Source organism: Ambystoma mexicanum, chromosome 9 (assembly GCF_040938575.1).
Source record: "Ambystoma mexicanum isolate Mex_15411 chromosome 9, UKY_AmexF1_1, whole genome shotgun sequence".
In the NCBI taxonomy this organism is placed as follows: domain Eukaryota; kingdom Metazoa; phylum Chordata; class Amphibia; order Caudata; family Ambystomatidae; genus Ambystoma; species Ambystoma mexicanum.
In genome coordinates, this window is record NC_090931.1 from 360,416,985 (window position 1) to 360,441,747 (window position 24,763).

The window sequence follows — 24,763 nt, forward strand, 5'->3', positions numbered from 1 at the left end:
ATACAGTGCATAGAGTGTATGTGGGCAGTTGCGGTTGGTGTGATTTAAGCTATTCATATTACAGGATTGTGTCATATAGTGGATGATTCGATACATTGTTAACGTTATACGTTGCATATAATAATATGTTACATAGTACAAGGTTTATGCATTAAAACAGGAGAGAAGGAAATGAACCATGGGAGGAATAAGACAGAAAACAAGTTGTTAGTCGCAGTGTGTGTCCGGATGGGATGAGAGGGCTACTTGTGGCCCCTAGAGTGTGGGATTACAGATTAAAGCTTACCAGGTAGTGGTTTGTTCGTGACAGGTGTTCCGGGTGAACAGCTTCAGTAATGAGCTCTGCTGAGTAGCGAGCTATGGGAGAAAGGGATGAAGGTAGGTGTTAGAAGCGATAGATCATTTGACCTTTGGGGGTTTTCTTCAGGGGTAGTTTGGCCACACATGTTGGTGCTGCAGGCTCATAGGATACATGTGGCACAGTGCCTAGTGTGGTAGGCGAGTTTGTGTTGGACTAGGGGATTGATGAGGCCCTGGGTGGTTGGCGTTTTGTGGATGAACGGTGCACAGTTGTTGGACTGGTATCAAGCAAGTGGCCCTGGGAGCTTCTGGGTGGTGCTAGGTTGTGGGTCCCTGACGTGGTAGGGTATGAGAGGGTTTGAGAATGGAAGTGTTGCTGACTGGGATATTGTGACAACTCGTGCGACCTAGAAGAATGGTAGTCCCTCGTGGTGGATATTGAGTTGACATGGGTTGACGGCAGCGACGGAGGGTGATTTGTGGGGGGCGGGGGGTGAGAAACCCGTCAGTGTCTCCCTGGCTAGTCCCCGGGGATATGTCCTCCAGGTGTATTCCAAAACACTACCCCCTCCCCCTTTTCCGGCACAAACACTTTCGCACAACAAGAAAGACAACAGACTAACACCAGAGCTGTTTACCTGACATGTCCCAATACAAGGATCACGCAAAGTCAGGCAATTGACCACAATCATACACACCCGACAACCCTTTCCCTTCCCCACAGGGATAAGAGGTGGAGCACAAGAATACAAGATGAGCAAGGCCGACTGCACAACGTGAGAGATAACTCAGCGCGGCAGTTCAAGAGGAGGAGAAAGACGGTGCAGACCGAGAGGTTGACCAGGAGAGAAGCGGCCTTGCCCTTTTTGACCAAGCCCGTGAAACCTCCGCAAAGGAAATCATACGCCCGAGAACAACAACAAGCGTGTGTTGCAGCAGATGTCAAAGGTTCACAAGACCCCCCTCCGCTGATAACCAAGGCGGCGAGAGACGCTGGTCTCCGTGGTACCAACCTTGACTCGAAGGAGAAGAAATCCAAGAAGTTCATCACGGCCGATGAGTCGAGGGGAGTGTCAATAAGAAACCGAACTGTGTTGAACAAAAAAAGGCAATGGCTAATTTGAACTTTCAAAGGCACAAAGATGCTATTGAAGCGGGGGGGGGGGACCAGCAACAGAAAAGCCCGGCACCACGTGGGTGCTCCCTTAGGAAACGCTGGCGATTACCCAATTGGTGAAACTACGATAACCAGAAGGCATTCGAAGAAGGAAGCGAAAAGGGGGTCAAAGTGGTCATACAGGGGTCTGGCAAAATCCTCTGTACCGTCAAAAGTCTTTGACAGACAGATGAATGAGAAACTAAGGGAAAGGTTGGCAAGAATGAACCCGGCAAAGGAATGCTGTTGAAAAGGGACGAGGCCTGAGGTCCCTGTGAACGGTGTGTTGACACGAGTGAACCGTACCGAGGGATACCCACAGTGAACTGTTGTGCAAAAGTTAGCAAGAGTGAACCCGGCAGAGGGAATCCGACAAAAGAGGTAAAGCCGAAAGAACTGTTTAAAAATACATTAAGATTCATGAATGTAAGAAAAGCTACAGTGAGCCCAAAAGAGGCAGGCGAACGTTACAAAGGGGTCTGAGCCAAAAAGAGGGAGATGCAGGGTGGAAAGTTGTCAACCAAAGGGCATTGAAAAAGGAACTGTTTAATCGATTTGTTGAATACGATTTTGTGTAGGGTCAGCACCCAGATGAGGGGGACCCAGGGGTGACATCATCGCCCAAAGTATATGTGGAACTGAACTTTGTGTTTGTTTGTTGGATACATCAGGCCTCGAATGCAAGAGACTTCTGTTAAGAGACTTAACTTCGAAGAACCCGATAGCTGGAACGGAACTGTTGGCTCGTACTGAGAAAGCTTGAGCGTGTGCTGTGCTCCAAGGTCCCACCTTGTCCCGTGCTGAAAACGTGGGTAAGGGAGACCCCTGGCAATTGCATCCTGGCTTATTATTTGTAAACACTTCTTTCTTTATTGAAACACTATCCACCACTCCACTCTTTCTGCAATTAGTTGTAAGGATTTGGCAATATATATATTTTTTTAATAGGGCCTTTATTTTGACACAATGCCACTAGGACTGCCTTATTTTTCATTTGATGGTCGACGCTTGCTCCCATCTTAGATTTAGGTTTAGGCTAGTTGTTTATCCACCATGCATTTATAGTTCAATAAACACCCTTGAACTGTGATCACTTGTGTCTGTCTTTAGTGTTGCCACCATTAATTTCTTACAGGGGACGGTGGGTTGGTCTTCCTGTGTTAGCGGGGAAGAGTAGGGTGAGGCGGCGGTTGCCTGGATGCTGTTAAGGCGCTCCGTTGCTCAGGAGGGGTGGAGATTCCTTGTGGTGGGCTGTGTACTGATGGGGGTTGCCAGAGTTGCTGGTCGGGAGGCGGTGGTGTGGGTGGATGGTGCTATGTAAGAGGGCACAGGTGTGGTGAAGCGGTGGCAGCCTGGATGGAGCAAGGGGCGCTAGGGTCCTGCGTGTCGAGGCGATTGCTAGTGAAAATGTAGCTAGCAGAAGATTGATGGCATTTTTAATGCATGTCAAATGGGGCACGAAGAAGGCCCCGCTCTGGGAGTCTTGTGAAATATTATGTGGCGTTCATCACATGAGGCCGATTAAAGATACAATAAGTGAAAAGGAAAACCTTGGAGGAGTGAAGGCGTGGGCAGGCAAGGACGGAACAAGGTGCATGGGATGGGGGACGTTGAAAGTCCAGGGGGTATAAACTTACCGTCTAGGCCTCTGCGGTCAGCATGTGCAGTCACAGTGATCTTTGGATCCCGTCCGCCATCTTGAATTCCAGTTTTTATATTATGAGACGAGCCACGCAATAGGGTGCATGAGAGTCGTCCTCTGATTGGTATAGCACTGGGCGAGCCCTTAATGAAACTGTTATGGTCGGAATTGCCGTGTATTGGCATATAGTATCATATAATTAGTCGCACATGGGCTATTCATACAGAGGAATTCAGAATGGATTCCTGTTTTGTATTGGGGATGCTGTAGTGCCAATTGGCGAGGCCAATGCTGGGGTAAGTGAGGTGAAAGGTGGTAGCCTCGGACCCAAGGGCGCTTGTGGGTGGTTGATAGTTCATACAGAGGGATTGAGGATTACTTTGTTTCATCTTGGGGATGCTGTAGCACCAACATGGCGAGGCCAATTCTAAGTGGAGTGGTGTGGGAGGTGGTGTTCTCTGGCCCAAGGGGACCGGTTAATGGTTGATGGCTAAGGGGTTGGAGTTGTTTCTGAGGTGTGTGGAGGGGTAGGTGTTAGTAAGGGAGGGGTTGAGCGCTCATGGAGTAGAGCTGTGGAGATGTGGCGTCTCATTGCTCCGAGTTAGTTTATTAAAGAAAGACATTCAGTTTGTGTTCCGTATTTAGGCCTAAGTTCACACATCTGTATTTGTAAAATCAGTCTTGCTTCCTTTTGTCAGAGTCTGAGCTCACAGTTCCGTCCTTGTGAGTCACATTTGATCATTTCTAGTCCGACAACCTGGATGTCCTGTTTGTTGTCTAGTTGGTGGTTTTCTTGCCAGTGGGCGGTATAAGGAAGGCATGTCTAAGGAAGGTATAATATCAAACAGTAAAACAAACACAAGTGATCACAGTTCAAGGGTGTTTATTGAACTTCAATTGGGTTTGAAAAACGCCTGTCTAAACCTAAATCTAAAGTAAGGAGCAAGCTACGACCATCAAATAAGAACTCAGTCCTAGTGGAGTCTGCTAAAATAAAAGGGTCTATACTGATACACCTAATTGCCAATCCTTACTTCTAAATACAAAATGGTGTGGGATAACTAAGTATGCAAAACAAAAGTGTTCAAGAAATTATATGCCAGGATAGTTGAGCAGTTGTCCTGTGCTAAAACTTGGGGAAGGGAAGCCAAGGCGGCAAGTGCAGGCTTTACACACACTCTGGCTTCTTGGCCACGAAGTAACAGTTCAACACATAGGCATCAGGGCCTTCCACAAAAGTCTCTCTCACAATGACAGTCTCTTATTGCAGAGGGCCTGATTTAACAAACAAAAAACAAAAGTTCCTTTCCTTTGCCAGGGCTTTCACTTTCGCAAGTTCAAGACTGGTCTCCCCCTTTGGGCTCAGTTCCTGTTTTCCACAATATTCACAACTTGGTCTCCCTCATTCGCGATCGGACCATGGATCCCCCTCGTCCGGGCTGAGATCACTTTTGATACCAAAATCTAATACTTTAGAATGTGCATTGGGTTTTGCTTAAACCGTCGTACGACCACTTGGATTCACTTCACACAATTTACACTTCACATCAAACTTCTACTTTTGTTTCTTTGTCAGGATACCGTACAGAGAACTTCGAAGGAGCACATTCACAGTGCCGGACCACTCTGTCAATGGGATCGTATTTTTCCTTCTAATGTTCAGTTATTCCCCAGCAATTTAGCTTCACTTACATCTTTCATCACACGCGTTTAACAATGTTCTTTCCAGCGCTCGTTTTGGAATGTTGTTGCTTGCAACCTTGACTTCAACACAGAGCGGTCTGGAATCAGTCTCCCTAACTCACAGGCTGTTCTCGATCGCTTCTTTGTTCTTGGAGCCAAGGACATTACCACAGCATCTGCTGCTCCTCCCCGCCTTGGTCAGTTACGCAAGAGGACCCTTGGTATCTCTGACACACAATGCGGGAGTCATCAGCCTAGTTTCCTGGTCTTACGTGTTCTGCCTTGAAGGTTTCTTGGAAGTAACAACTTCCTGTCAAAAAGGTCAAGGGTGTTGCCCCTCTCATGAACCTCTCATGCCTGGCCGTCTTTCTCCCCTCATTTAGCTGCAAACTCAAAACTGCTGTACCTTTGTGTGTTTTGCCTCGCTCAGAGTGTGCTCTTGTGCTCTGCCTTTTATCCAGGTGGGGAAGTGTAATGATTGTCGATAATTGCCTGTCCTCGCCTGACCATAATATTGGGACATGCCAGGTACATGGCTCGGGTGTGAGCGTTTTCTCCCAGAGCAAGCTGTCTGTGTAAAAGTGTTTGTGCAGGAAAAGGGGGCTGGCGGGGGGGTTGGGGAATGGGCAGGTGAGTTTCTAAATATCCCATCTGGTAGGATGGGATAAAGGTGTTAAAGGGAACTGAGGGATAACTCATCTCACCATCCTGTGTCCCACTCCCACAAGAACCCTCACCCAGGTGATCCTCCCGCACTGGTCCACCCCCAGGGTCTGGATCCAAAGGCGATTGCTGTGCCCTGGCCACCCGAAAGACCGATCTGTGTGGACTAGTGGGTGAGACACCTTCTGGTTTCTCACAATTGCCAGTGGGTATCTTGCATCTGACGAGTAGAGGAGGCTCAAATGTTCCTGTATCCTTGTTCTGAGTTCCCGGATCGTGCTTCCAATATACTTCAGATTGCAGACACAGATAATCACATATACAACGAATTTAGTTTCACAGTTTATAAATTGGTTGATTTGGTAACAGTGTGTCATTGATGTTGATGGACTTTGAATTTGGTGCATGTGCGCACATTGAGCATGTTCCACATTTGTGAAAGCCTGCAATTTTTGCGTACTGAGCCAGTTTAGGCGGGTTTGCTCTAGAGGTGCCATGTAAGATGGGCTGATCATGTTTTTAAGGGTGGGAGCTTTGCAAAATGAGAATTAAGGTCCTGCAGGAATCCATTTCTGGATGCCCGTATCATGCCTCCACATAAGGTGCATAACAGGCCTTTTTAAGCATGAAAATTTTGTACATGCGACAGCTTTATTATTTTCCTGTGTACATTTACACACAAGTTTAGAGCAGAGGGCAGTGCAAAGGTCAGGTTACTTGACACAAACCAGAACACTTATTTTTTTCTACAAGGATGTAATTGTAGGCCATGGAGAAAAGCTTATAAAACAATATATTTCTGTGAAGCCTTTCAAAAAAAGAAACTGCACACTGTGATGAAAGGAATGGTTTCTTCCCATTCAGCTTCTGCTGTGTTGATGTTCATGGAGCAAACAGAAGCACTGTGCATATTTATTGCCTAGCATTTTAGGATTGTATAACTAATAAGATGGAAAACTAAGTTGCAATTGAGAATTAATCTTTTGTAACAAATAATGTTTTTTTCCCCAGTGAAAGCAAACCAGTATTGCACAATTGTATAATAGAGTTCCTGTGCTGTGTGCATAATCATGCAGAGACAGATCATTTTTACATTCATAATTTAATTTGCACTCGAATGATAAAAACAGTGTGTAAAATGATCAGTATGCACGGTCAGGTTTACATCCATTAAACCTTGCAGTAAATGGGGTACATTACTATAAATGGTCAGTGGCAGCAGAGTCTTTGCTCAAGGGCGAGTGATTGGTGGAATGACAATCACAGGTGTGCTAGCCTCATAAATCTTCAAGACTACAATTAAAAACATCCAAAACCCGACTCTACAGGAAGTGCAAGCGCTGTTCAAAAACATACAAATGAAAGTTACAGTTGTATTTGAAAAAGAAACTCAGTGAAACCTGTCCATGTGATAATCCAGATAGGTATTTAACACGATTTGTCCAACATCTAGGCCCTGTTATTATTATACCTCAGTCGATACTCAGTTTACCGACCTCTGAAAGATGTTGGCCAACATAATAGCTAAGTCGGTTGAGCGCTCGTTGCTGCGATCTGTAGGTTGCAGGTTTGAATCCCGGCAAGGCCAACTCAGCCTTTCATCCTTTCGAGGTTGATAAAGGAGTACAGACTTTGGTTTGGTGACAATTGTGATAAATATGTTCTATGTAAAGTGCTTTTTCCAAAAGTGATATATAAATAACCATTTGACCATGAGATTAGATATAGAATTTAGCATGGTGTCCTTGCCTCTCTGCACTGTTGTTTCATAACAGTGGTATACCATTAGGTAATTGCTCCAGGAAATGAGGCCTTTCATTAAACGTCAAAAGACAATTCTGCTATCGAACCTCAAAAGACAACACAATTCATGTTTCCTTTACTGTGTAATTAGCTAGATTTTTGTGTTTTCAACATTTAAGAGAGCAAATGGCCAGACTGTAGAGAAATAATTAAAGGTGTATTCTGTCACAATGCAGAAAGCTGGCGCAAATGAATGATTTCCATCCAAATTCTGCACATGTAGGCTGCATGTCACATACATTGTACTATTTTGCAAAGGAGAAAAGGCCTTTTTACTCTTTTGAAATCACATTTACTCTCAAAGTTTAAAAATAGGGAGTAAAATACTCCCACTTCAAAATCTTATCTGGAGCACTGTCCGTATCCATTGTAAGTATGTGCCAATGTTTGTTGAGGATTTTTTGCACGTTGTAGCGGTCCTGGTGAAACTGGATGACATATCTTATTGTCTCCTCTGTGGATTTAGACTTGGCTTTAAGGGTGAGGAGTGTGTCTGAGCGTTCTTGTGGCCTGAGTGATTGTGTTTCAATTGTTTTTGTTGGCATCCTCTGCTGGTAAATCTTTCTTTTAGAAGACAGCATTCAGCTAGGTATGCTGTGTCATTGCTGCAGTTTTTTTGCACGAATGAGTTCACCCTTTGTGATATTGTCAATGACAGGCTTCCTGTGGCAACTGGTGGTGAATAGGACAGAGTGGACCTCTGTAGGTTTTCTGTATGTGGTGGTGTGTAGTACCCAGCTGTCCACTGTGATTTTGAAATCTAGAAAGTGTGTCTGCTTTATTCCATCCCTGCATGCCCATCCTTTCACTGCTCCAAGGTTTAACTTTTCACTTCTTGTAACTTTAATCGCCCTCATGCGGTCAATGCAACATAACCGCGCATACAAAAAGGAAATACAAAAAGAGAAGAGGAGACACTATGACAACCGAATCTTTGAAGCACCAAACACCCAAAAAGAACTCTTCAAAATCATAAATAAAATCAAAATTTCACCAGGCTGCAACAATACACCAATTCCTTCGATGAAACTATGCAATGACCTGGCATACCACTTCAAAAACAAAATCAGCATCCAACGGACCATACAAAGCAGACCACCCGATCATACTACGATCCCCACCTATCCTCGGGAGGAACAACCGAACAAACTATGAAGCTTTCCTGAAATATCAGTGTAGACTTTCGTCAAACTGGTAAATCAAAGCAACAACGCAGGGTCTCTGGAGAACCCCTGCCCCCCGGACATATACAAATCAATTCTTAAACAAGGAACTCCCATGGAATATCACAGAAACATCCTCAACCTTTCAATCACGACAGGGAAAGTGTGACAAGCCTTCAAATCAGCGTACATCAGGCCACTACTCAAAGATACTGCGGGAACCGTAGAGGACCTCTCCAACTACAGACCCATCTCTAACACCCCATACACAGCCAAGCTGCTCGAAACGACCCAAGAATTCATAGAAGAGCACTGCCTACTAGACCAGGCACAAGTTGGTTTCAGACCAATGAGCGGAACAGAATCAGCTCTCCTCTCAATATGGGACGACCTAAAAAGAAACCTAGACTCGGACAACTGTACGGCCTTGATACTTCTAGACCTATCTGCAGCATTCGACACAGTTAATCATGACATTCTCATAACGAGATTAGAAGGACTCGGAATAACCGACACCGCCCTACTGTGGATCAAATCCTTCCTAACAGAATGGAAACCATATGGATGAAACCTTTCAAATCCAACCTGAGAGACTCCACAAGTGGAGCACCACAAGGATCATCCTTCTCCCCACTATTATTCAACATCTACCTAGCTCTACTAATCAAAATCATCAAAAGTCAAATCCTCTCCTGCTATAACTACGCCAATGGCACAAATAATCTTCAAAATGCAAGACACCCCAGAAATAAACTCAACGCTAGAAAACTGCCTTTGAGATGTATTCAACTGGATGATCTCCAACTACCTCAAAATCAACCCAGTTAAAACAGAAATAATGATCGTCACAAAAAAATGGAGGAGAAAACCACTACATCCCTTGGCCAAGGGAACTCGGGACAACCCCAGCACCTTCGCCGACTGTAAAAACCTGGAGGTCCTGATGGACAATAATCTCACCCTAGAGCCACAAGTAAACGCTCTACTCAAGAAATGCTTCTTTCTCCTTCGAGCAGTAAAAAGGATCCTACCGTTCCCATCATTTGCCAACAAAACAACCACCATCAGCGCTCTCGTCATGTCCAGAGTAGACTACGCCAATAGCCTATACTTGGGTATGCCTGAACTACTTCTAATAAAACTACAATGCATACAAAATGCTTCTCAAACTACTCAGAAGAGAACACATCACAGCAGTGCTAAAAACACTACATTGGCTACCAATAAAACAACTAATACAATTCAAAACAATGTGCATCGTGCAGAGCAGTACACAAACAAGGCACTGAGTTCCTGAGAGACAAATTACGCCTACATCAACCAACAAGCATGCTCAGATCAAGCAACAACATCCGCCTGGAACGGAAAACCCTACAATAAAAGAAAACTCAGAGGATCTTCTTTCTCTCACCAGGCGCCGAAAACCTGGAACGACCTACCAAAGAACATACGCAACACAAGAAACCACCTACTATTCAGGAAACTACTCAAAACCTGGCTCTTCAATTCATAACTAGAAGACCGCCCACAGTAAAACACACACAACTAAAACAACGATGAATGAAGAGACAGTTCCCGATTCACACTAAGCAATCGACTGGGAAAATTCTAAGGAAGACACTCTATGACATACCGAACGATTAACCGAGAGATAGCCATGATAGGACACTAAAGACCGAATACATAGCAAGAAAGACCAAGACGGAAGCACTAGGACGAATCATCAATAACACCTTGCCCCTAAACCACTCCCAAGCTCCAACTGACCCTGTCGCGATAGACAGCAAGGAAATAGGGAACACCCATCCCTCAGCTCCGAAACCAGAGGGTGAGGGATAGACATACCCAATCACATTACACAAAGCTCATTAGTATACAGCAGGGAGCGCGCCGCGCCATCACACACAAGCAACAACCAAACAATAGATTTCAAGGAAGACACTCCACAACATACCGGACGACTGAGAGATAGCCTTATTAGGAGGACGTTAAAGACTGAATACATAGGATGACCAAGACGGAGGCACTAGGACGATTCATAAATAGCACCCTGGCCAAGAACCACACCAGGCTCCAACAGACTATTGTCACAATAGATAGCAAGGGAATAGGGAGCACCCATCCTTGGCTCCCACACCAGACGGAGAGGAATTAGACATAGCCAGTCACACTATACAATGCTGATAAGGATACAGAGGGGACTGCGCCCCACCATCACACATTACAGTCAGACGGGCAATAACCCTACCCGTCCTTCTTGCGCACAGATCCACCAGAGCGCCTGGAGACCAATTCTATTGGTGACGGTGTGCTATACAAGTACCTTTAACATAACATAATATTTCACAAGACTCCCAGAGTGGGGCCTTCTTCGTGCCGAGTCAGAGATGTATTAAAAATGCATTCACTCTTCTGCTCGCTACATATTTACTAGCACTCGCCTCGCAGGACCCGAGCGCCCCTCGCTCCATGCAGGCCACTGCCGCTTAACCGCACCTGTCCCCTCTTACATAGCACCATCCACCCAAGCAACCACCCCTAACCAGCAGCTCCGGCAACCCCCATCATCACACAGCCCACCATGAGGGATCTCCACCCCTCTTGGGCACCGGAGCGCCTTACAACATCCAGGCAACCGCCGCCTCACCCTACCCTTCCCCGCTAACACAGGAACACCAACCCACTGACCAGCCACAAATCACCCTCTGTCGCTGCTGCCGCAAACCCATGTAAACACAATATCCATTGTTCTAGGGCGCACAAGTGTCAACTTGTCCCAGTCAGCAACACTTCCATTCTCGAACCCTCACACAATGTACCACGCCAGGGACCCACGACCTAGCACCACCCAGAACCTCCCAGGGCCACTTGTTTGAAACCAGTCCAACAACCGTGCACCATTCATACACAACATGCCCACCACCCAGGGCCTCATCAATCCCCTAGTCCAACACAAACTCACCTACCACACTAGGCACTGTGCCACATGTATCCTATGAGCCTCCAGCACCAACACTGTTGACCAAACAGGCCCCAGTACAAAGCTCCCAAAGGACAAATAATATATCCCTTCTAACGCCTACCTGCCACCCCCTTCTCCCATAGCTCGCTGCTCAGCAGAGCTTGTAACTGAAGCTGTTCACCCGGCACACCTGCCACAAACTACCCACTACCTTGTAAGCCTTAATCTATAATCCCACACACGAGGGGCGACCAGGCAGCCCCCTCATACCATCCGGACACACACTGCCACTACCAACTTGTTTTCTGACTTTTTCCTCCCTTGGTGCAGTTACTTCTCCCCCGGTTTGACGCATAAACCTTGTACTATGTAACATATAATATGCAAAGTGCAATGTTAACAATGTAATTCAATCATCCACAATGTGACAAAATCATGTAACTTGAATTGCCTAAATCACACCAACCACAACTGCCCATATAAACTCTATGCACTGTATACAATCATCACCATTACATCAACTCTGGCCATTATGTTTCATTAATGACTTCTTGAACACCGCTGCGCCGATGTCACATTACGCACACAGTTTTTAATCACCTACGCACACAGTTTTTAATCACCACAACTGAATGCCTTTATTAATTACAATTGTCACATCACGTATTGTCACGGAATATACAATAAATGTGCATCGCTGTACAGTTGAACCTCTGTAGCCTTGATAAAGACCCCTGTTGGGTTGAAACCTGTGTCAGCACCATAGATGTTAATCAACCAGCACCCAAAACCAATGGAGTTGACAAAGACTAATAATTTCTCTTGCTCCATGTACTAAACCGATTTGGTCTAACTCTAAGCACTAAATATCCAGCGCCCATGTGCATGTGGTTCCAACAAAACCTTTCCCTATCTCGCTATCGGGACAAAAAAACACTGTCCCCTGGGTACCAACAAACTGGCAGCAGGATCCACACTCCAAGACAACTATGATCAGCGCAGCGATCTAGCTTTCCCAGTGTTCTACCCCTTACCCTCATATTACTACTTTGCATTTGTCCTTTATAACTCTGTTTAATTATAAAGTGTTGTGTATTATCTCTTTGGGGCAACCTAGTGTGTTGATACTTGGGTTTGTAGTTCATAGTTTCCAGTATATGTTTGGGCTCAAACAGTGGACCTATAATAGTTGACAGTCTACATGTTGCTAATGTTACCTCCATACCAACTCTCAATCGCCCAAGTCTTACTGCTCAGACTACGCTACCCAGAGATAGTTTGGTCAGACCAAGTATGAAAAAACACATGCTTATCTGTATGTTGGCTTTTCAGGACACAGAGACAGACACACAAAGAAAATCCCTCCAAACAAGGCCTAAAAAGCATTAAATTAGAAGGCGAAAATAAGGTGTCCTTCAAAAGGAGCTAATCACTCCAACCCTTAGATGGAGGATGGGCTTTTCTGGTATGGAGAGGCTCGACTATTCGCTTATCCCCTGGTCAGTCTGGGTCATAGTGCACACCTGAACTAGAGTTCGATCTCCCACATCGAGGAGCAAGATAGAACATGTTTGCAGGCAGCTGTGGCTAGGTTAAAAAAAAAAAAAAAAAAAAAAAAAAAAAAAGGACGTACCTTTTATTGTTGACTCAAACTCATGTGTATGGAGCATGCATGGAACCCTTCATTTACTGAGGTGTCATCTGAGCATCGCAGTATTCTACTGAGAAGGAATCGCAGAAAGTGAAGAAGACCTTTGCACCCCAGGTAACGTGTGAGGAGCTGCTGGTGAAATGACAGAGCAGGGCGTGCAGCTCTTAAACCTGCTGTCACGGGGCATAAGCGTGGGGAGGTTAAATAAAATAAGAATTTGGATGCCGGTAGGAACAGTGGCCACACAGATAAATCAACAGATAGTTTGGGCAGAGAACATGTGCAAAAGTACGGGCCACATATGGGGGCCTGCCCACAAAAGAAAGTGTTGCTTTTACTTTTGAAAATGAATACTACTGTACAGCAGCCAGCTGTCCTAGCCCCTTCCTGAGACAACATCCTCCAATTATTGTGGAATAGGAACTTGACATAGGAGTATAGCAAAGAGAGGTGGGTAGAAGATGGTGCAGGTGCTGACTTTTAGGCCATATGATGTAAAAGTAAGGGGAGAGGAAGTGGAGAGTTTGAGATACGGAGTGATCATGGAGGCATATCCTACTCAGGCAGAGGGGCTGGGAAGGAGCTTGGTTCAAGAGCATGGGCACTGCAGGACAAGAGCAAGAGTATTGCAGGAGGGGCAGAGAGAATAGGCTGATTAGCGTATGGCAAGTGGATGTTGGTGCCAAGGCTTGTGATGGCCCTGGCTGTACCAACAGAGTTATTTATCCCCACGGTTGATTTATGGCCGTTGCGCAGGTTGGGGAGGTGATGGGAGCCATCGGTGGCCGGTGGAGGGTCTCCCATCATGTGTCTAGGGAAGGGCAGAGGAAACCTACACTACACTGGCCAGAAGACGAAGCTTACTGCTGGGTAACGCGCAGACTGTGGAGAACGCTGAAGCAGCTAGGAGAGACTGGTGAGCCCACACCGCGCGCCAATTCAAAGTAATTGGAAAGCCTGGGAGAACCCAATCAGGGGAGCATGGGAAGCACGTAAAGTTGTGAATGAAAGTCGTGCAAAGGCCCAATACTTGAATGAAAAAGAATCTGAACATACAAGTGTGTTAAAACATTGGCAAAGTCCTGGCAGGAGAGTATTCCAGGCACCTTACATGAAAGTCTGGGATCCGCACCCAAATAAAGGAAATAAAGAAGTCTGATAAGTCTTGGCAGAAGAGTATACCAGGCGTTTTGAATGAGAGTCTGGCACCCAAGCCCAAACTACAAGTAGTCAAGTCTTAACCAAGTCCTCGCAGGAGAGCACACCAGGCCCCTTTTGTTTACGATTGAGGAGACTCACCCATGAATGGTGTTGAATACAAACAAAGATTGAAAAGACCAAGCAGGGAAGGAGCAACTTCTTTGTTTCTTTTTCTTTTGTTGTGAAGAGAGAGAAAGAGTAAGAGTAAGAGACACAGAGAGAGAGAAAGAGACACAGAGAAAGAGAGAAAGAGACAAAGAGAGAAAGAGACAAAGAGAAGAACAAGTTACTTCTTACCTTGTAAAGTTCTTTCGATGGGATGTTCCTCCGACATATTCCTTATCTTAGATATCTCCTTCCAGCTTTGCTGGCCTCGGGAAATTTTTCTCTAGAGGGCGCTGCGCGTCGACGTCCCTCGACAGCCGCCGTATCGACGTCGACGTCATCCTGCCTATAAAGGCCGCGTGCAGCGTCCGTTGCTCAGTTCCGTTTTGTAGCCCACAATTTTTCTTTCTGGACTAGACTAATCACCCTGAAGGAGCGTAAGCTGCAACAACAAGGGAAGTAGTACTGCAGGGATGGATGGGAGGGTCGATAAGGAATACGTCGGAGGAACATCCCATCGAAAGAACGTTACAAGGTAAGAAGTAACTTGTTCTTCGAAGGGATTGTGTCCTCCGACGTATTCCTCATCTTAGATAGGCTCCCATAGCAGTATTCTGTTATTGGAGGTGTGAGTACTGACTTCATGCTTCCTTTTATTGATGAATAGAGTGCAATACTGCCCTTCCAAACCTAGTCTCTTGACTGGAGGAGGAATCCAAGTTGTAAAATCGTGTAAAGGTATGGACGGACGACCATGTGGCAGCCGCATATATGTCTTTAACCGGCACTCCTCTTGAGGGCCGATGAAGCTGCAATACCTCTGTCGAATGAGCCCTAAGATTTTGAGGGGGCTCTTTTCCTGCCAGTTTATAACATTCCAAAATGGCTAGAATGATCCATCTAGAAATGGTCTGCTTAGTTATAGGTAACCCCAGCTTGTGACCTGCGTAGCCTACAAACAGCTGGTCTGCTTGTCTTATCCTAGCCAGTCTACTGATGTAAAAACTTAAAGCCCTTCTTGGGTCCAGCCTGTGTAACCTCTCTTCCTCTTTCCCCGGATGAGGAGGAGGATAGAAAGATGGCAGGGTAATCTTCTGAGTGATATGGAATTCAGAAACCACCTTTGGGAGGAAATTAGGCTTCACTTGCAGGACAACTTTGTCTTTGTGAAAGATTGTATGAGGGGGTTTACAAGAAAGAGCTTGTAACTCGCTCACCCTTCTAGCAGATGTAAGTGCTATTAATAAAACAGTTTTAAGGGTAAGAAATCTTAACGAACAAGAATGGAGTGGTTCGAAAGGTGTGCCCATCAGGAAAGTTAGGACTAAGTTTAAATCCCACAGGGGAACCTGGAATGGTCTTGGGGGATAAACGTTAGTTAACCCCTTTAGAAACTGTATTACCAAGGGTAACTTGAAATAGGATGGTTCTTCTGCAGTGCGCTTAAAGATGGATAGCGCTGCGAGATAGCCCTTAATGGTGCCAACTTGAAGGGCTGAATTCGCCAAATAGAGTAGGAAGGACAAAACCATTGGTGTACCACATGAAAACGGGTCGATATTCTTTTCTCTACACCAGCTGCAAAATCTGTTCCAACGGCAGCGGTATAAAGACTTTGTTGCTGGCCTCCTTGCCGAAAGCAACACCTCCATAACATCATCAGGGAGGTCCCAATCCTTGTACCTCAGCCTTTCAGAAGCCAAGCGTGAAGGTTGAGGGTTTTGATGTCTGGATGGAGAACCTGACCTCCCTTCTGTGAGAGTAGATTCTCTCTGAGTGGAAGTCGAATTGGAGGGCAGATGGACAAGTCTAGAAGGTACGGGTACCACGTTCTCCTGGCTCAATCCGGGGCAATTAGGATCATGGTTTTCCGGAATCTTCTCAACCTCCTGATCATTTGAGAAATGACAGGGACTGGTGGGAACGCGTACAGAAGCGGAAACTCCCAGTCCACTATGAACGCGTCTCCCAGAGCTCCTCTCGGGGGAAATTCCCTTGAACAGAACAGATCGCACTTCCTGTTGACACTGGTGGCGAACAGATCCACCTGAGGAGTTCCCCAAAGGGCGAAGATCTCTTGAAGGACTTCCTGAGCTAGTTCCCACTCGTCGGAGACTGCTCTGCCTGCTCAGAGCGTCCCCTGTCAAGTTCTTCCCTCCGGCTAGGTGAACTGCCGATAGAGAGATTCCTTCTTGGATTGTCCAAAACCAGAGCTGCATCGCCTGTCTGCACAGAGGTAGTGATCCTACGCCTCCTCTTTTGTTGAGTTAATGCATGGCCACTGTGTTGTCCGTCATTATCAGGACAGTCTTCCCTTGTACAGCTGGCAGGAACGCCTTCAGCGCAAGTCTGATGGCCCTCAGCTCTAACAGGTTGATATGTAGTCTGGACTCCGATGGAGACCAACGACCGCTGATGGTCAAGTCGTTGGCGTGGGCTCCCCACCCCGTGAGTGAGGCATCCGTGACTACTGTTATCTCTGGCCAGGGTTGCCAAAACTGTTCTCCTTTCAGAATGTTCTCCTGACAGGCCCACCACTGAAGGTCTCGAGCCACCCTGTCAGGAACCTGAAGAAGATCTGTCATTCTTCCTGAGAATTGTGACCACTGAGTCCTCAGTGCCCACTGGAGGGATCTCATTCACAGGCGAGCCTCTGGCACTAGGAAAATGCAGGATGCCATGAGGCCTAGCAACCTCAAAAAGTCGAAGGCTGGGAGACATTGGGCATTTTGGAACTTGGTAACCATCTGTAGAATATCTTGAGCCTTCACCTCTGGTGGCGAGGCTTTTCCCAGGGAAGTGTCCAGGATCGCTCCGATGAACTGGAGTCTCTGCGATGGTATCATTTGTGACTTCTTTAAATTGAGGGAGAAGCCCAGTCTCTGAAGGGAGTGGCAAACGTAATTTAGCTGGATCTGAGCTTGTTCCGAAGATACAGCCCTGATCAACCAATCGTCCAGGTAGGGGTAGACGTGAATCCCTTCACTCAGACTTGCAGCCACTACCGACATTAACTTGGTGAAGACCCTCGGGGCGGAGGACAGCCCAAATGGCAGCACTCGAAATTGATAATGAGAGTTGCCAATTGCGAACCTCAGGTATTGCCTGTGTTTGAGATGGATAGGCACATGGAAATAAGCGTCCTGAAGGTCCAGAGATACCAACCAGTCCTGGAACTGAAGGGCCTGAAGGATCTGAGAAAAAGTTACCATCTTGAATTTGTCTTTCCTGAGGAATTTGTTCAATTCTCGCAAGTCCAAGATGGGTCTCAGTCCTCTGTCTTTCTTTGGAATGAGAAAGTAAGGGGAGTACCAGCCCTTGTTCCTCTCCGCTACAGGTACCGGTTCTATGGCACCTTTCTCTAGCAGGTCTAAAATTTCCTGCAAGAGGAGTGGATCTGGAGCTTTTTGAGAGCTGATCCCCGGTGGATGACTCTGAGGTATGCGTAGGAGAGGCAGGCAGTAACCTTGGGCAACTGTTTCCAATGCCCAAGCATCTGACGTGATAGCCTGCCATTCCGCCAGATGTTGAGTTAACCTGCCTCCTACAGGTGTCTTGTGAGGGAAGTCCTCAGAGTGGTTTTGGGGCGGCTGATGCAGATGGCGATGGTAAAGAGGCACCTGCTGTTGCTGTGGCTTTTGAATATCTACCCCGTCCACCTCGGGTAGTTCTTCTTTGTCCCCTTTGAGCCGGTCGTCCTCTATCTCTTCCGAATGCGGAGTAGAAGCGAAAGGACTTGCCCCTCGCAGAGGTTCCTCTGGGACGAAAAGGTGTCTGACGGATTGTAGCGCCTAGGGATTTTGCTGCTGCCTTTGATGTTTGCAGTTTTTCTAAACTGTCATCCGCCTTTTTCCCAAACAAAGAAAATCCATCGAATGGCATGTTCAAGAGCCTGGCTTGCACATCTGGGGCAAAACCAGACTTTCCCAACCAAGCAAATCTCCTGGTTGTTGTACTTGCCGCCATTGCTCTGCTGATACTGTCAGCTGAATCAATGCCCGTCTGGAGGGATTCGCACATAGCGTCTTTACCGTCCTGTATGATATTTAGGAACGCCTCCCTTTCTTCTCCCTCCGGGATGCAGTCAGCCGCTGTAGAAGCACACTCCCAAAGTGTATGGCTGAATCTAGCAAGGGTGCAAGTAGCATTAACAGATTTTAACGCCATGCTACATGCCGAAAAAACTTTCTTTGCCATAGCATCATATTGCTTATCGTCCCTGTCCTATGGGACGGTAGGGTAAGCAGTATTGACGTCAGTAGAAGATGCTGCCTGTACCACCAGACTTTCTGGGGATGGGTGTTTTGACAAAAACTCCGGGTCTGCAGAAGATACCCTGTATTTAGTAGACAGTTTTTTATTTACTGCCGGGACGACATCTGGGGATTCCCAGTTCGTCATGATTTTCCTCTGAAGAGCTTTATGAAAAGGCACTACAGGATCCTCCTGTGGACCTTTATCAAGAATATCCGTGAGGTCATCTTGTTGGAAAGCCTGTGAAGGTGTTGACCACCCCATAAATTCTGTGATCCTGGCCATTAAGGCTCTATAGGGGGTTTCAGCATGCTCCCCCGGGTCTGGTCTAGCGAACTCCACCTCAGGGGAAGTGTCTAACCCACTTGCCTCATGTAAGGAATCATGGAGATCCTTTAACCTGCATTCTTCTGAGGATAACTCCTCTTGAACTGGGGTTGCAGGTCCCTGCAACTCAAATGTCTCTTCTTGGTCAGATAGTTCTCCGTCTTCCATAATTGAGGACATAGTTCTCAATTGTTCTGAACTCCCAAAGGGTGTGAAACCCATCTCCAAGCCAGAGGGTGTCAAACTTGTTGTAATCGGCCTCGAAAACGTCCATGTCGTTGACGCCGACGGCTTCGGGCGTGGCGTCGAAAACAAAGGCGGAGGCCTGGAGGTCCTCGATAAAATTGGGATTCTGCTCGAGGAAGTCGACAATCTCGACGCCATCGTCATCAAGGACCTGGGGATAGCCACTGGGTGCGCCGCAACCGTGACTTTCCTTGGCGTCGACGCCGGTCTCGAAGATGGCGTCGAGTCGACAGACCCGTGTGTCGAAGGTCCCGAGGTCATAGCTTTACTAGAGGGTTCGTGACGCGCTCGAGAAGCTTCCTTCGCCGGGTACTGCGACTCGCAGCGTTTTTGACCTTCGGGTCTTTCGACCAGAGCATCGCTCTCGGCAGTCTTCGAGGGGGTCGAGGCCGCTTTCTCGAAGACGCTCATCATATTTTTGCAGAATTCCTCCCATTCAGCCCGGGAACTATGTTTCGTGGGGCAAGGGATTCTCTTAGGAGAAACAGAGGAAGAGGAGGACGGAGAAGGGGATCTTCGACATCTCCTCTTAGAGTGCTTCGATCTCGAGGAGTGATGGGACCCACTCCGAGACCTGGAGCGCGAATGGTGACGAGGAGACGAATGTCTCGACTTCGTCGAGGAAGAAGAAGCTTTTGAAGTCTTACCTTTCTCCAGCTTCCCCCTACACTCCTTCAGGGCCTTAGCTGTCATGGACATACAGTCCTCGCACTCCGAACAATGGTGTTCAGCTCCCAAACACCACAGACAAACTCTGAGGGTCAGTCAGCGACATCTTTTTCCCACAGTCTCGGCATTTTTTGAAGCCGGACCGAGGGGTCGTCTGTTCCGACGAGGAAGCCATCGAGTATGGATCGAATATCTCAAGGTAAATAGGATAAATTCTCTACGAAACTGAGCAACGATATTCCGAGGCACTGAGTAAGCGCGGAATAACGGAACTGAGCAACGGACGCTGCGCGCGGCCTTTATAGGCAGGATGACGTCGACGTCGATACGGCGGCTGTCGAGGGACATCGACTCGGCGGACGTCGACGCACAGCGCCCTCTAGAGAAAAATTTTCCGAGGCCAGCAAAGCTGGAAGGAGATATCTAAGATAAGGAATACGCCGGAGGACACAATCCCTTCCAAAGAGACAAAGAGAGAGAGAAAGAGAGAGAGAAAGAGAGAGAGAAAGAGAGAAAGAGAGAGAGAAAGAGAGAAAGAGAGAAAGAGAGAAAGAGAGAAAGAGAGAAAGAGAGAAAGAGAGAAAGAGAGAAAGAGAGAAAGAGAGAGAGAAAGAGAAAGAGAAAAAGAGAGAGAGAGAAAGAGAAAGAGAAAGAGAAAGAGATAATCTCTCCACAAGGCAAACCATTTCCAATAATTGAAAAAAGAAGCTGAAAGACCAAGAGGACAGAAATAATTTCTTGGCGTTTTTGGGTTCAATTTGTAAACCACTGTGCTGAAAGCAAGCAAGAGGAGAAAGTAAATAAACCTTGCAAATGTGTGAAACTCTGGGTGACGAGATACGAGTCCCCTGAAAGGAAGATATTGTAGGGAGAAGAAAGGCAATCTCTTAATACAAAATCCTTACCATAGATTATAGATTTGAAAGTGGTGGAAAGGCAGAGCGGAGGTGAACACCCTCTTGCCGCGTATGAGACTCTGAACTGTGAACTGTAAAATAACTAAGAAACTTAGGGGAAGGGAACCCCCTTCCAATGATGCAGAAATCTTGGCTCGTTTATTTCTTTGAGACCGTTTTGGAACTTTGAGTTTAACCTGGGAACTACAACTGCAAATCGCAGCTAGAGAACATTAGGCCTTTTTGCACTTTATGATAGGTTTAGCGTGAGGGGATCAGCGTAGGGATTTTGGATATAGGACGGGAGACTTACTTTGTAAATCTTGACAGAGACCGTAGTTAGTTTTGTTGAGGCAGTGAAACCCCTTCTAGAAGTAGGGAAAGATATGCTTTTCTCCAACCCATTTATTTTAATAAAAGTTTATAGCAATGAACAGTATACCTCTGTGTTCGAGTCTTACGATACCTCACAGTGTGCACTGAGGAATATGAGCTGGCTCAATTCAACATTAGACTACCCCATCAATCAGATGTGAGACAGCAGTTCTATAACAAAGTAAAACATTCCAGCATCCCAAAACTTGACCAGTGTTTTACTCCTGTTCACCAATTAACAGAATCTCAGATCAAATGAAAGAACGTGGGAACAAGGAAGTCCAAAAAACTACTGCAAACAGTGTGTGGGGGCTCTAAGGAGAAGGGCCAAGTTCATACCTGTGAAACATTTATTTTTAGTAAGCTTGATTTATTTTCTTTTTTCTAACTGTTTGTTCGATGGACCTCAATGTGAACTCACTATGTAAATAATTCAGAAGCATCTGAAATAAAACCATTATGACAATCAACATTGCTCCAAGAAGGCAGTGCACCACTTACTATAATAACAGCAGGAAAGTCCGTCCAGTAATTATTGCCTGCAGTGAAGTCTGTATAATAATCAATGGTAACAAGTAGAGTTATAGTGCCCATTATCACAGAGGTTATTTCCCCATTAATCACCAACTTCCACAGAAATTGTGCAGTAATCATATTCCTGTTATGCTGCTGCAAATCACTGCCAACAGGAGACACTGTACAAAAGCAGCAATCAAATATTGAGTCTCTTCACTAATCACTGATCAATAGCTATAGGGTGCTACTGTTTTAACAATTATTATTTGCACAGTATCTACTGGGGCCACAGGTTGGTGAGGCCAACGATTACCAAGCAACTTGATGCAGTGATCAAACTGCATCCGACATGTATAGGAAACTAACAGTGCAGAACCCTAAAGACAAACAAACACATTCTCCAAGTTAAATTAAAAGTTCACATTCATGGTGTCAAATTCCAAGCATTGCCCTGTATACCTTTCTAGTATTGGAGCTACAAGCCTATATGCACAAGTGATCTCTTCTTAACATTTGAATATATTTTAATCATGTTGCCTGTGGTCGGTCTTACATCTTTATATATGTGCAGTTCCCGCTCCTGCTCTTCCTTCTTGACAGCTATCGAGGCATTCTCAATGGTGTATTTCCACAGTTCTCGCTTCTCTCCATCCATCTCAATCCTGGGTTACCAAGATGCACAGAAAAAAAAGGGGGGTGGAAGCATGTTAGAGCAGTGAAGAGGCAGTGTATTGATCCAACTACCCATTTACTCAAAAATATTATCATGAAAGTGAGAACTGAGAGGCAAGAGCATCGTGTTGTTACCTTATTACATGCAGAGTGGGATTACTCCGACCCCCTTCATTAGGATGATTCCCCATGCATTATAAATAACAGCAATGTTGTACTGTTCACACCCTTCTACCTAAAAGTTCACAATGTCAAAGTACTGTCTGCCATTTTGTTTGAGGCAAAGGGGAGGTTTAGAATGCTGCAAGCTGCCTGAAAAATAGCTTTAAAATGATAGAATCATTCACTATTAAAAATAAAAGACAGCTCTAATGTCCCGTCAGTCAGATCTTCTGTGCATCACCTACAAAGGCTGCATTTGGTCTGACCCTCCAATATCATGTACAAAACACCTACAAGACACTGCAGTTCTGACAAACAACTCCTGATCTGCATCCCTACTAAACAATTTAAAGACATTGCTGAAATTTTACTGCGTAGTCCGCCATCCTAGGGACCAGGAACGAGAAACCACAGGAAATCAGGACATGGCAAACCCACCATTATTTAAAGAAATCATTAAAATCCACATATTTGAGTAATATCTCCTCCTTTAGAGGAGGATGGATTGGCTGGGAAAATTACTGTAGGCAGGTGCAGGTCACGGAGCAGTTGGAACATTGAGGTGTCCTGAGGCCAAATGAGGGAGAATGGCAGACGCTGGGTGTCTAAGAGCAAGAGGATGCAGGTGGGGGGTGTTGGTTATCAAGAAGAAACCCCTGAAGCCTGCGCTCAGGCACTAAGATCACCACACTGATCGAGCAAAACATATGATATCTTTAAAGTGCCTGTACCCCACTGAAAGTACCTATGATCAAGCAGTCAAGGCTGCATCTCCAGAAGGCAAGAGGGTTGCCACAAAAATATAGTATAGCAAGCAATTGGTTAAAATAAAGAAATGTACTTTTAGACCAGGGGGCGCAGATAGATATGGCCGCATGAGCGTTGGCTCCCGTGCCTGCTGGATTAATGTGAAGAAACTGTGCTAAACTATATACAGTCCAGCCGAGAATTGAATCTGTACCAGTGGGGGAACAGCACGACGGGTGTGCGAGTCCCCGTAAATAAGGTCTGAAGCTTAATGGCTTAGAAAGAGGCAGGCTGCAGGTGAGTAGAGACCGAGCCGAAAAAGATGGATGCGGTGAGGCGCAAGGTCAGTGCAGTCGACAGAAAAGAACGAAGAGCCGAGAGGCCCGCATAGGGCAGAACCAGTACCACCGATGACCCAGTGCTTGCAAACAAACCAACCATGGCGGCCCATGCAGTTCCCGCGAGGCATGACAGATGCAAAGAGACCCAGCAGGGCCTACGCATTAGGCCCAGGAGGAGGCCAAATCTATGAGGGGTGTCTGCGGGAAAATCATAGAGTGTGGAAGAGTGGCGTAGATCCTCTGACCCACTCCACACCCTGCCCCATGTTGGACAGCACAAGCGGTTGGCCCAGAACTCCCCACATCTAGCAAAAGACACCAGAAAACAGACGGAGGAGTGATCCGCTGGGGTGGCCGGCCCTAGAACACATCAGAGAGAAAGGGAGTACAGGCAACTGAGCACCGAGGGCAAGAGTGGCTCAGTAGGCTGAATCGGGTGCATTGCAGGGGTGAAGCAGGATTTTTCAGCAGGAAAAACAGTGCATGGACTGAAGTGGCGCAGTGGTGGGAAGAAGGCAGGGCAAGCTGGAAGCATAAATTGTGCAACTATGTTGAGGTTGTGACAGGGCGACCTCTCACAATGAATCACGTCGACTAAGGGGGAGCGCAGCCGGTGGGAGCCTGATGTAGTAGGAGAACCGCGACGCTCCCGCTGGCGCCTGATATCCTGACATCATCCTAGTTGCAGCATTGATCAACGGCCTAGGGACCAGAACTGTGCAGCGGAAAGCGGGGTGCATCCGGAGCTGCCACCCGTTTCCGGCAGAGAACAAGATTCACAGAGAAACCCGGACGAAAAGAAAAAACACGAGGCGTCCTGGAGGTGAACCAAGATGGCTGCCCGGAGAGACCAACGCCACCGTAGTGACCAGGGAGAATGGAGAGCGCCGGCCCTGGCTGGGGGAAGCTGCGCCGAGCAGACCGGCACTTTGCAGACACCTGTGGAGCTTGCGGGACACAGAGACCCAATGGGATCAGCCACTCGGCTGGCTGCAGCCCCACACAGCAGGGCGCATCATAGGGAAGCACAGAGCAGCGCAAACTGGCTGGCGGGAGCGGTGGATGCCAGGCAGCAGTGAGGAGCGGCCACCCTGCGAGACACTGAGAAACAGTGTCTGGGGAAATCAGAAGAGAGCGCAGGCACCGCTCCACAGATCCAGGGTCAGCCGGCTTGCCGGTGAATGGGATTGGGAGCTCCTCGCCCCCGCTGTTCAGATTACTTGCCGGTCG

At 46.7% G+C, this 24,763-nt stretch overlaps 1 protein-coding gene across 2 annotated transcripts in view; it reads right to left on the reverse strand.

Annotated features, from left to right (window-relative positions):
* Positions 1-24,763, reverse strand: part of MKS1 (MKS transition zone complex subunit 1) — a 927,592-nt gene that overhangs the window by 514,307 nt on the left and 388,522 nt on the right. For both annotated transcript variants that reach the window (XM_069614786.1, XM_069614787.1), the window contains exon 8: positions 22,165-22,273. In XM_069614786.1, coding sequence (XP_069470887.1) covers positions 22,165-22,273 — 109 coding nt within the window. The remainder of the gene's footprint in view (positions 1-22,164; positions 22,274-24,763) is intronic.